General features: G+C 39.9%; 1 protein-coding gene across 1 annotated transcript in view; it reads right to left on the bottom strand.

The window, feature by feature from the left end:
- adamts16 (ADAM metallopeptidase with thrombospondin type 1 motif, 16) overlaps nt 1-12,737 on the bottom strand; it is a 51,395-nt gene that overhangs the window by 17,662 nt on the left and 20,996 nt on the right. The window contains exons 8-14 of the mRNA XM_026185423.2: nt 11,183-11,288; nt 10,850-10,987; nt 6,915-7,068; nt 4,546-4,641; nt 1,981-2,129; nt 357-529; nt 123-253 (exon numbers count right to left, since the gene is read on the bottom strand). Coding sequence (XP_026041208.2) covers nt 123-253; nt 357-529; nt 1,981-2,129; nt 4,546-4,641; nt 6,915-7,068; nt 10,850-10,987; nt 11,183-11,288 — 947 coding nt within the window. The remainder of the gene's footprint in view (nt 1-122; nt 254-356; nt 530-1,980; nt 2,130-4,545; nt 4,642-6,914; nt 7,069-10,849; nt 10,988-11,182; nt 11,289-12,737) is intronic.

Below are 12,737 nucleotides of genomic sequence, written 5' to 3'. Positions count from 1 at the left end.
TCCATTGTCAAACTTCATGAAGCCACTTTGAAAGACCTCACACGCCATATACATAAATGTAGCACTTTGACATCAAGGTTTGGTCACATCATGTTACTTTCCAACTTAACATTTAACATTACCTCACACAGTCCATCAATGCAGACATTAGAGCTGTCTGGTGAGCAGAGTGTCCCATCCTTAACTTTGCTGGCCAAGGCAAAAAAGAAATCATAACCTTCAGCAAAGCAGTAGAGCTTGCATAGATCTTGATCTGGAAGAAAAAGAAAATGGCCATAAAAAAGGCCTCTTTTATCATTTCAAATAATCTTTAGTTACGAGTTTTTTTTTTAAATTTAAGAGGAAAGCTTTCTCACCATCCACTCTAGTGTATGGTCTCCAAGTGTAGTACCAGCCTCTGAACTGTTTGCCGTTGAACTCAGCACACTGTTGTGCTCTATAGTCAATGGTGTTCCTGGGACAGTCTTCAGTATTGCAAAGTTTGTATGACCTGGAGGAACCCTCGCAGAACTTCCCTCCGTATGCCGGTCTAAAGAGATGGATTTAAACGTGTAGAATTCAAGGTTTTTCTGCACGAAACACATAATAACATGCTTCCAGTATTTTATGGATCTTCTTTCTTCATCTTCTATCTGTGACTGTATGTTCGTGTTGAAACCCCAAACATGGGTGACAGTAGAGTGCAAAGCATTGAAATAATGTTAATGGTAATAAAACATTTAAGATAGTTTTTATCTGTAGAGTCTGTGAAATTCTGATTGTGTTGATCCATGAGCATGTTTCACTCCATATGTGTGTATAAGTGTGCCTTTGTGAAGGCTTGTGAAATCACAGGTGTATATCCTCGGGTTATGTTCCTAAAAATCTCTTGGATGGGACAAAAACAGCTGCAAACTCTCCAACCACTCTCTCTGTGTTGTGTTCTTTCGTTTGATATCTCTGCATTTCATCTTTCACCTTTTTAATCCCTTTTCTGTCATCCCCCCCTCCTCCTCCCACTTTATTCCACTTGCCTGTCTTTGTCCTTCTAACCCTTCACCACCAGCTTTCCTTTCCTTGTCTTTCTTTCTCCTCCTCACTCTCTGTCTAATTTAGCCCACCACTTGTCAGGATCTTGGCATGACATGATAAAAAGGAAGTCCCAGCATTTGGAATAGGGGCCCCTGACTGACTGACAGTGGCAATAATCATGAGTGACTGATGAGTTGGGGGCTAAATTAGCAGATAAGTGACAGACTTGTGTGACTTAATCACAATTCTTAATATACTGTTGGCCCTTAGTCAAACAATCAGAGGTACCACAGGCCATCCAAGTCTTCTGCATGTTATAGTAAGAAATTATACAACTAGAAAACTATACTTTGACAGATGATGACTTTTAGTAGACTTTTAACACCATTTAGTAGAACTGTTCGTAGTGTATTCAGTAGTAGTTCAAAGTAACACTTGCTGTGAGGACATGTGTTAGTGTGGTATTATCTGGCAGCAGTATGATAGTTAGCATATAGCTTAGCATAAAGACTGGATACGAGGATTAACAGCTAACAAGGTTTGTCCTGAGTCGGTCTAGAAACACATCTAAAGCTCAATAATCATTCAGTATATCATTATTCTTAATTCTTATCTTAATTGTTTAATTAGAACACAAACACTTATTTGTGATACTTAAAACAATATCAATGATAAGACTCCCATTCCAGGACGCTCCTAAGTTAATTTAAAATCCAAAAATTATTTTAGTCTGGCTTAAAAATCATTAAAAGTTTTTAAAAGGATACTAAGGACAAGTGGATGTGAGGACTTTTAAATATAGAGAAAACTAGGTGCCGCTTCAGTTTTTGTGTTAACTGTCAGCTAGCAATACAGACAGAAGAGGTTTTGAGTAAAGTTTGTAGTCACTTGTACATTTATGTTTTTCTAATGCTATGTAAGATTCTATGTAAATATAATGTCAGAGGCCATTGCTTTGTCTTTCCCTACCTGGGGTTGTTGCATTGCCTCTCACGATATGTAACGCCGCTCTCACAGCTTCTAGAGCATGTAGACCAGGTGGACCACTCTGACCAGTGGCCATGCTGAGGCCTTGGACCCTCATCACCCTGTTTCACACACTGGCCCCGACGACACCACTGAAGGGAACAAAAGAGCATTGATATATGGGAAAGAGAAAGATGCAGCAGAATGGGGGTTCAAATAGAAACTGTCAAAACTAGACCCGTTTTTATCTTAATCACGAGTGAACTCACACACAATCAGACTGCAGCATCGTCCATCTTTACCGTTTCTCATATGTAGCATGTGGCATGCATTTCTCATTATGGGGAACGCTCTGTTCTAGGTAGAGTGTGCTGTGGTCATTAATAGGATCACTGAACATGCTGGCTGCAAACTCACTGGCAAGTGCTATTCTAACATCCGTGCAAGTCTGTGGGACTGGACTTAACAGAGATTTTGTAGAGAAGAGCAGTGAGGTTAAAATCTGTTTAATACTTGATTTGATTGCACTGCAAATGTGCCTTATTATGTTCACCTCTGCCACGTCAAGACATGACTTACTGTGCTTACTGTACTGTTTTGTTTTGTGTTTTTTTTTAACTGTGGCCCAGTCCTGGTTACATGTTCACAGTCTACCAGTAAAACCTTTTCAAGGTCATCTCATGCTCTTTCAATTTTCAAAGACCAATTTCTCTTTCATTCTGATCTCTGGTGGACTGAAAAGCCATGTGCATATAGTGTTACTAGCTGCTTCTGACCAAGCAGCTTTCGAGCAGTGAACACTGCCAAATGTGTCCCTTAAGGCAGCAGGCAAAACCGAAGATTACACGATAGTGGATAAAAAAAAATAAAAATCTTTAAATATGTTTCTGCACTTCTTTGGACTGCATGCAATGATGGTTATCGTACAGGGAAAACTCAAAGCCACAATCGAGTACATACATCAAAGGCCGAATCATTAATCAGCTTCAGTGTACTTCTTCTCCCAGAATTCCACACACACTGGTATTGCATAAGCTGTGCTATGTCCATACATCGAACATATGCAACTGTTCTTGTTCTCACTATGTGAACAATAACTACACAAGAGACCACAGACCCACACGCCAGCATATGCAGACTCATGCACACCTTACCAACTAATCTCATGGTCCTTGACTAAGAACTAGAACAGCTGATTTCCCCTCAGTTTTCCCCCTGCGGCTGAGTGCCGCAGATTCCTGTGTGAGGCAGTCAGTGTTTGTGCTCGGTTAATTTTCCCGTGGAGGGGGAGCGCGAGATTAAACCATCAAGTTTAATATATTGAGATGCAAACGTTGATGAGAAGCTGTCAGGGGAGTGAGGGTAAGAGAAAGAGCAAGCCTCGGGGGGGAATCATCTTGAAAAGAAGAATGAAAAAGAAAACAAAGAATAAATAAAGAGCGCAGATTGCTTTTTGGATCCAAGCCAATTGCATATTTCTGCCACATCAGCAACAAACGAACTGCAGCTGCTCCCTGAGGTAAAAGAAGGAAGGACAGAGTGGTACCTAGAGCAAAAGAAAAAAAAGGAGTTTTCATTTACACTACCCTCAAATGTACTAAATCAAAGTAAAGTTGCTGATTTGGCTTGAAAATAACTTAAATAGTCTGTGCTGGGATATGAGGCCATTGCTATGTAAGCAAAAAGCAGTTAAAAGAAGTGTAGTATCACTCAGTTCAAGCCATTTGCTTTCAAATAGCTGGACTTAACACTACATAACAATAAAACACTCAATAAATGTTACTTTTATAAGGCTATGCACATCATTGTTGCCTTTTCAGTGTATTCATAGCTATGGCTTATTGTCCTTTGCAGCTTACTGACTTAAAGGTCTGTGGTATCCCTAAGTCAAAGAATGTGTTTCCCATTTTTACAAGCTTTCCCCCGCTTATACTTTTACACGCTTGGTAATGTAAAGAAGCACACTGCCAAAACACTGCTAGGGCAACTGATATGCAGGAAGGAGAATTTGCCCTGAGAGTGAAGTCATTTTTCAATAGACGTGTTTAAATCCACTTTTCTTAAGTTAGCACACATAACAGAGTAAAACTCTCTTACTGAGTTGTGTTACTCTGTTGGATGGTATTTTTCTCACCAAAACTGAGAGGAAATGTGTGTGGGGCTCTTGTTTAGGCTGTCCTAAAGAATAAAGGCAATGTTTGCTAAATGCCATATCAATTGGAGGAACATTTTGGCTCCTTTGGCTATCAAGAAACAAAGGTTATCTTATTGGTGATATGACTAAAAGCTAACTCTATGCCCTGAATAGATTGTGGACTTTTTTTCCAGTGTACAAATGACATTTTGAAGAAGGTATCTTCATTTTCCTGCTAGCGGTTGGAACTGTCTTCCGCTTCAAATGCCTCTAAGGAAATGGATAAAAGATTCCAGTAGAAGTCAGCGGCTCCCATGCCACTCATGTGATGCCACTCTTGAGGTAAAAAAGCCTGTGAGTGTCAACCCCTTTAACCAAACACATCGCCATACCCACACATGCGCACACACGCACTACATCATGTGTTAAGTCACCATATCGGGGCCGCAAGCAGAGCCCTCAGCAGCTGGCATGAATTTGGTCTCACACTTCCTCCCAACACGGTGGCACCACAGAGCCTTGCAGATATCCTGGAACAACATAAGAGAGAGAAACATGGAAACCTTAACTTACTTCTTGCTCCAGATTCCAGAAACTGGATCATCACGATCCTCCTCACAATAGCTGTAAACAAAGCTTGCAGTGGGGAAAAATGATCACTTGTAATAGCATTTTGATTTTGCCTCTTGAGAGCTAATAAAACATGTTGAAGGAATCTTGCTGAATCTGCAACTGTCTGAATAATTATTTTCTGGAGAGCTTCCCGTGTGCAGCAAATGTGAATCTCCAAAATATTTATGCTTCAGTAGCTACGGTAAAGACATCAGCATCGATACATAAAATCTGGTCTAAGTGGTTCCAACATCATCTCTGTTGCGGATCGACGTAGTGATCTTCAGCTTTGAGGAAGTGAAACACCAAAGTGAAGAAGTAACACAGAACATGAAGATTAGGACAAAGTATTAACAGGGCACAACTGTTTTACCAAACTTACATGATGTAATGGCTGTGTTACTCAGTCATTAAAGATTCAGCTGGGAGCACCGGCCTGTTTCCCTGCTCGCATTGCCTGAGAAACACAGCCTGCTGCTTTTTAACATGTCTACTCTGTTGCTATTTGAATGACTATATCAGATTTTGACAACTCAGTGCAGATGCTGACAGACACCTCAGCCTCAGCTTGCTGCTGCCAAAAGCCACCATGGAATTCATCCCAAGGACTATTTGTCCATCTGTTTCGCTTGCTCGGGCCGTTTGTAGCAGTAAAATAATGGCAGAGAGCGGTTAGCGATGGGAGGAGAGACAGAGAGAAATGATGGACAGTGTGTCAGAGGCTGAGAAAGAAAGAAAAACGCCCATTAACATTATTCAATTTTTCCTATAGAATAGCCCATCCCTATCTAACCGCAGAGAGTATCATTTGTTCCCTCCAGTGGTACCTTATCTTGACAACAGCTGCCAAAAAGTTTAGTGAAAAAAGAATTCATTACACCATGAACTGCGCCGCTGAGGCCGATTCTTGTGGGCTGTTTTATTTTTTATGAGTAACAAGTGCTCAGAAAGACAGTGAGTGTAATGGCTGCTTGGAGATTTATCAGTCCAGAGCACCTTGCTGCTACCAGGTGCACAAGCGTATGTTATAAATGTAATAATCCACGGATATTCAGACGTTTATATAAGCACACAAAGAAGGACAGCATGTGCAGAAGACCTAGGATTCAAAGCCAGCTACTACTGGCACTGGCATTTCTTAGAGCATAAATTAAAAAAGTCACTTGCTTCTAGTCCCATACTGCAGACATAACATATTTGATACATACTGCAGTAACTTTATTACAAAGCATTAAATATCCATCTTGCTTTATCGTTGATCATTTTTGGTAATGATATCTTCCAGATGAAGAAAATTTGCTACACAGAAAATGATAAAGGAACAAGACAGGTTAAAATAAAATGTTAAAATAAATGAATACAAAGCACAAAATTGCAGTACATATATTATCAGATTTTTATACTGGTCCACTTGACTGCAACAAATAGAAACCTTTATCCTGTGTGTGACTAAATGCTATGGTGCTGCAAATATGTGCGCCATTGTAGTATACAAAAAAGGTCACAATAATCTGTTAGAGGGTCTGTGACAAAAATGAACTATTGGCTGCTAAGGGTCTGTGGGGTAGATGGATGGTTTAACCTTGTTTGTTTCTTCAGAGAGCTTTGTATTTCATCTAAACACTGAGAACATCCTTGCCTGAATGGTTCAAACAATACAGGTGCAGCTTTGGCTCAACTGAGGTTCAGGTGGGATACTATATTTTAAGACTGATTACATTTAACAAGTATTTAAAGCCCTATTCGGATTATCTGGGAGAGTATTTCTAACAGTAAGATCAGCAGCAATGAGACAATGGGAGAGCAACGAGCAGAGATTCCCACTGGCAATGCTCCAGTGTATATATATTTAGTCATCTATCCCAGTGAGTACAGTATATCATGGGCAGTCTTCGAGTCTCAGTCTTTGTGTGTGGATGCATATGTGTGTACATGCACAAGGGCATGTAACCCGGATCAGTTTCTCTTTTCCTTCCTCTTTTTATTTGATTTTTCCTCTACCTCATTCATCCCATCCCACTCTTGCATTCTTTGACTTTTTTCCCCCTAACTAGCAACACATGATTGTTAAAAAAACGTATCAAATGCTCACGTTCCAGTAGATGTGGTGATAAAATCCCTGACTGGGATTATAAACCTGTTTTTAAATTAGCATTAGATGGCATAAGAGAGTCCAAATCAGTTTTATTACCTTCTTAAAATCAAGGGTGCAGAGTTTGGCCTTCTCCCCAAACTGCCATTTGCATTGTGTGTCTGCATCGTACAGCTCGCCAGGCAGCTTCTCAGGGTATTGATACTCTGTGATTGCTCTTGGTTCATCTGATAGGCACAAAGCCTGGGCAGAACTGGGGAATTTGATAGGGAGATAGCAAAGGAAAAGCACAAAAAAGAGTTAAGTAGCTGGCATATGAGACTGCCTGCTGTGCACATAGAAATTCCAAAAGCGAGCATCACTCCACGTGTTCCATTGTTCCCAGCACAGTGACAACTGTAAAATGTAGCTATGGTAACATAACAAGTTGGCAAACTCAAAACCTGTGGGTAATGTTTTAATGCATCAGACACTCAATTATGACAGACATAAAAAGTCCTTGCCCATATCGCTCATATCCTAACACCAGCAGGGGGTTTCCAATGTTAACTGATATCACTGGTTACTATACAGCGATGTTTTACAGCTTAAACGCTGCAGTCGGGGAATATATTACAAGAATATGGTGGAAAGAGCATGAAAAGGCAAAATATGCTGGAATGGTTCATTGTGTTAGTGAGTGGTCCTGATTGCTTTAGCAGAGTGTATGAGTGTCTGTGTGTGTATATGTGAGATCTTCCATTGCTTTATGGGCCCTGTGTGTCTAAAGAGAACAATGTCTGTTCTACAAGTGCAATATTCTGGTATTCTACATTATTCACATAATATGGTTTCTGAAAAATACATTACATTTACAGTACTGTGTAATCACACATATCAGCAAGGACTCAAGTAAAGATTGGGAGGACTTAATGTAATTCACAAGTAAAATTACAAAATGATTTGTAGGATCTCTTGAGGGCAAGAGGCTTAAGACAAAATTTACCCCCTCCCTAAAAAATGTACACAAGATTCTCATCAGCTAAAGATAAAAAAGCATCCTTTCTTTTCCATGATTCCCTCAGGATCTACAGGCTCACCCCATCCAGACCGAGGGCTATTTATATCTATCTATTTTTTTGTTGGCACATAAAACACAGACAGCAAACTGCTGAAAAAAAAATCATAAAAGGTTTAGATAAGACTGGTCACAAGCAGACTCATAGCTGAAGAACATTTATCTGCAAGACTTTTTGATTAACATTGCTGAGTGTCAACCAAACATATCAAACAAACCAGCGTCCAACAAACATACTGTAAACACATTTTATGTTTACAGTATGTTCGCTGCTTGCAAACTTCCTATTAGCTTAATTTTAAATTAAGTCCGTAAGTAACAAAGTCTCACTAACTGCATTTCTAAAACGGAAACATTTTGCATGCTGTTTGTCATTTGATTATTATGACTGACAAGATATAATGTAGTATATCTGTTTTACAGATGGAAATGATTGGTTTTATTACTTTAGCATAGCCGGCCTGTCCTAGTTTTTAGGCTGAGATATGCTATGCTAAATTAAGATAAGCTAACTAGAAATGGTCACAATCTGCAAACCATGTAGAGACTTTTTCTGCAACTCTGATGGAGCTTCTTCTTCATTCAGCTGCTCCCATTAGGGGTTGCTGCAGTGGCTTGCATCTCACCCTATCTTTAGTATCCTCCTCTGTCCTCTGTCTCCTCTGCATGTCCTCTCTTTGTCCAGAAATCTTTCCTGTGCTCTTCCTCTTTCCCTCCTGCATGGCAAGTCCATATTCAGCTCCCCCTGTTTAATGTACCAAGTTTCTCTTCTTTGCACATGCCCAAACCATTTCAGCCTTCCACTCTAAAAGTTTCTTTCCAAACTGCAAATCCTGAGCAGTCCATCTAATATACTCATTTCTAATCTGGTCCATCCTCGTCACTCCTAGTGAAAATATTAGCATGTTCAACTCTACCACTTCTGGTTGGCTTCTCGTCTTTTTTTGTGCTACTGTCTCCAAACCAGACATCATAGCAGGTCTCACTACCGTCTTATAAACTTGTCCTTACACTTTTGCTATTATCCTTCTGTCGAAAATCACCCCTGATACTCCAGCCACTACACCCTGCCTGCACTCTATTCTTCACCTCTCTTGTGCACTGTCCGATGCTTTAGATGGCTGACTCGTCCACCTTCAGTACATGTCCTGCATCACCCTCACATACTTCACTGCTACTCCCAACATCCTCGTATAATACCACAACTCCTCTCTTGGCATTGTATCATATGGTTTCTCTAGATCTACAAAGACAGTGCAACTCAACTTTTCCATCAACACTCTCAAAGCAAACATCACATCTGTAGTGCACTTCTCTGCCATGCTGCTGCTCACTAATCATCACCTCTCTTCTCAGCCTAGCTTCAACAACTCTTTCCTAGAGCTTCATGGTATGCCTTATCAGCTTTATCCCACTGGACCTACTACAGCTTTGCACATCACCCTTGTTCCTGCAAACTGGCACAGTACACTTCTTCTCGATTCCTTACACATCCTCTCACTCCCCAGGCTTGTGCTAAACAATGTGGTTAAAAACTCCAAAGCCCTTTCTCCTAAACATCTCTATACCTCAACAGGTATGCCATTTGGACTACCTCTCCTTGTGCTCTTCATCCTCTTCATAGCTTCCCTCACTTAGTCCCTACTGCACTTCACTACCTGTGCTCCATCCATCCATTCCTGCCCTCTCATTTTCTTCACTCCTCAGCTCCTCAAAGTACTCTTTAGACCTGCTACACATCCTTTCCAGCTTGATTTCTCTGCCTAATCAGTTGCTACAAATGCTTCACTCCTTCCTTAAACTCTCAGCAAGGAGCTAAATAAGCACATTTCTCAGAGGAGTCTGAGAGAGAAGGGGATCTTGAAGCTTTCTGGTTGGTTTCACCAGCTTCAACAACAAAAACAACTTCAACTGGCTTTTAAGGAATTTGCTTTCACTGACGTGAAGATTATCCATCCATGTTAGGCATGGAGGGATAAAGCATCTGACCATGCGTACAGTCCGGCCTGTCTGTCATGGCTGACTGAAGAGAAGTAGATCTAGAGTGAGTGTAATATAAACTCTGCTGGCTGACATAACGCTTCTCTCCATAGCAGATGAAGGAGACACTGTGGAGTCTCATGATTGCAGCTAGGAAAACATACAACATTTCAGCAATAATATCATTCAGTAATAATGCAAGATGACGACTCCTTGATGGTTTAATGTTTCAGCGCTCTCCTCCATGTGACCTCAAGAGGTGATGGGAGTTTAATATAAAACTGACAGCTCTAACGAGGTTGAGGTCATCCCAGCTCTAATAACTCAGCGAGGAAATACACTGTCTGTCTCCGCCACTCTGAGAGGGGAGACCTGACAGTTCAGCTAACACACGGGTAAATTTAGTGGTGGGCACTGACTCTGAGCTATCTAGTTTCAAGTATACACGCACACAGACACACACACCTACATCCACAGACAAATAGAAACATGTCCAGACACATGGGCGCGTTGTCTGTGATGGCTGTTTTCCCGCTTGGGAGAGCAGGCTATAAGCAGAACAGTGCACAAACCAACTGCCATGCAAACTTACGGCTTTTACAAGCATGCATCTTGATGCACAATAAAAGTGCATTTTGTAAAAGAGCACTAAGAGAAATGTAGGACCATATTTCACTTAAATTAGCTGCTATGGTAACTACATTCTTTACTTAATTGCATGTAGCCTCTTGTTCATTCAAAGCTTTAAAATTGCTTTTGAAATATAAAATCTTTTACAGGTTTTATATAGGTAAAAGTACAATTTTTCACTTGACACATTAAAAATAAAAAACACAATGAATGCATGAATTAATTAAGTGGCCAGTTTGAAAAATGTAGTTGTTGTGTTTGTTGTGTGAACTCTAACAAAAAGGCAGACATGAAAATTCTTAAAAACACTAGTTTAATTTCTTTTAGTCAACACAATGAAAGTAAAAAAAAAACCCCAATTGCTTACTTGAGGAAGCGGCTGAGGTACTGACGGCTGCAAGCAGACCAGGAGAAGACACCGTTGTGACCAGCTAATGTGGGAGACATGATGTTGCCTTCTGACTTTTTACAAACATTCCCTTCACCATCATGGACCATTCCAAAACTGGAGAGTTAAAAAAAGAGATTTTTATCTACAAATTCAGGTGACATAATCATCTACTTCACATGTAACAAATGCAGAAGTTGTCATTATAATAGATTATTTATTTTTACATGAATTAAAACAAATTTTGGTACATTTTTCATTTCATTGTCGAACAAGGTTGAACGAGGCTGAATGTACTTTGGAAACCCTTACTTGTGTCCTGATTCATGGGCGATGGTGAATGCCAAACCCAGGCCAGTGTCCTCATTAATGGTACAGCTGCGGTATTTGCTACACATCCCGCTAATTGGCGCAAACCCTGCAAAAGCAGTGATAGATTTTTGTTTTTGCAATCTTTAATACAAGTTTTATTCTTTATTAGTTTAAAAAAGCCATTCCAAAAATAACTGTAATTGGTTAGTTAAAATAACTGCTGTCAAGTTGCTTCTTCTCAGCTTTTTAACTCTACATTGCAAGAGAAATTTCTCAAACGATACGCACTGGTGTGAATTTGTGGAGGGCACATGTCGGAAATATCAAACAACATCAGTGAATTCAAATCCTTCCATATGATAACATATGGTGCTCTATATAGTCACATATGCTACCTTTTACTTCACTTTAAAACATTCTTTCCCTATCTTCACATATTTCTCATATCTCTCATTCTCAGTTAAACTCTTTTATAGTATTCAGCTCCCTTTATGCCTCTCTCTGTCCTCTCTCCTCCTGTCTCTCACATTTACAGCAACCTCTGGCTCTGAATCAAAAAGGCTAATCCACACGAGAGCCTCCCTTAACGTTTTTTCCTTAGAGTTTCATGGCGAATTTGGCCTTAAATGTTGTTTGATTTACATCTCTAAGTCTTTGCCACAGAGTGGCTCATGTATATAACTAATGTGAGCAATGATATTAAATATAACAAGGGAGATTAACTGTGAGAACTACCATTTATTTCTTTTTTGTGTTAGGAAAGAGGTAGGTCATTGATATTATATGACAGTTTTGAAATATGAATAAAAACATTGAAGAATAGGGCTCTAATAGTAATCCAAATAAACAGTGAATGGTTGTGCTAATGCCTATTTTACATCGTACTTCTGGGAATTAGAAAGCACTGATTCTTATTTTGACTGGACAGACACACACACACACACACACACACACACACACACACACACACACACACACACACACACACACACACACACACACACACACACACACACACCTTTTATCTAAGCTTGCACAGCTGTATGGATGAGGTTAGTGCCTGTTTCGACACTTTATTGTAAAATCTTAGGTCTGGGGAAGTTACACTCTTGTGTTTTTCTGGTGCAAAAAAGGGGAGTTTTTTTCTCACAGTGTGGAAGATAAGAATGTGTTTGCACGGTCATTACCCCAAATAAGCTTCTGTTATTGTGCTAGGTGATGCACACTCACAGAGACAGCGTGTGTCTGAATGCTCAAGCCAGCTGAGCTTAGTCTATGTAGAAAAACACTAAGCACTCTAAACTAAATGAAAACCTGATAATGTGTCCACTTTCTGAATTTCTATCTGGTTTTTCTCTTATCTCTGTTAAATACGGTTGGCAAAAAAAAAAAAGTAAAAAAAATAAATATTCGGATACTAATTATCACTAAATACTTAATTACTATTGCATCAGATGAACTGCGGCATGATATAGCACTGATATCAACAGTGTTATCTTTGTTTCACCTAGCTAACACACAACTTCACACAACATGCTGAAGGCATGTTGCTGCT

The sequence above is a fragment of the Astatotilapia calliptera genome, chromosome 11 (assembly GCF_964374335.1).
Source record: "Astatotilapia calliptera chromosome 11, fAstCal68.1, whole genome shotgun sequence".
In the NCBI taxonomy this organism is placed as follows: Eukaryota; Metazoa; Chordata; class Actinopteri; order Cichliformes; family Cichlidae; genus Astatotilapia; species Astatotilapia calliptera.
This window is presented reverse-complemented; position numbering and strand designations above follow the sequence as displayed.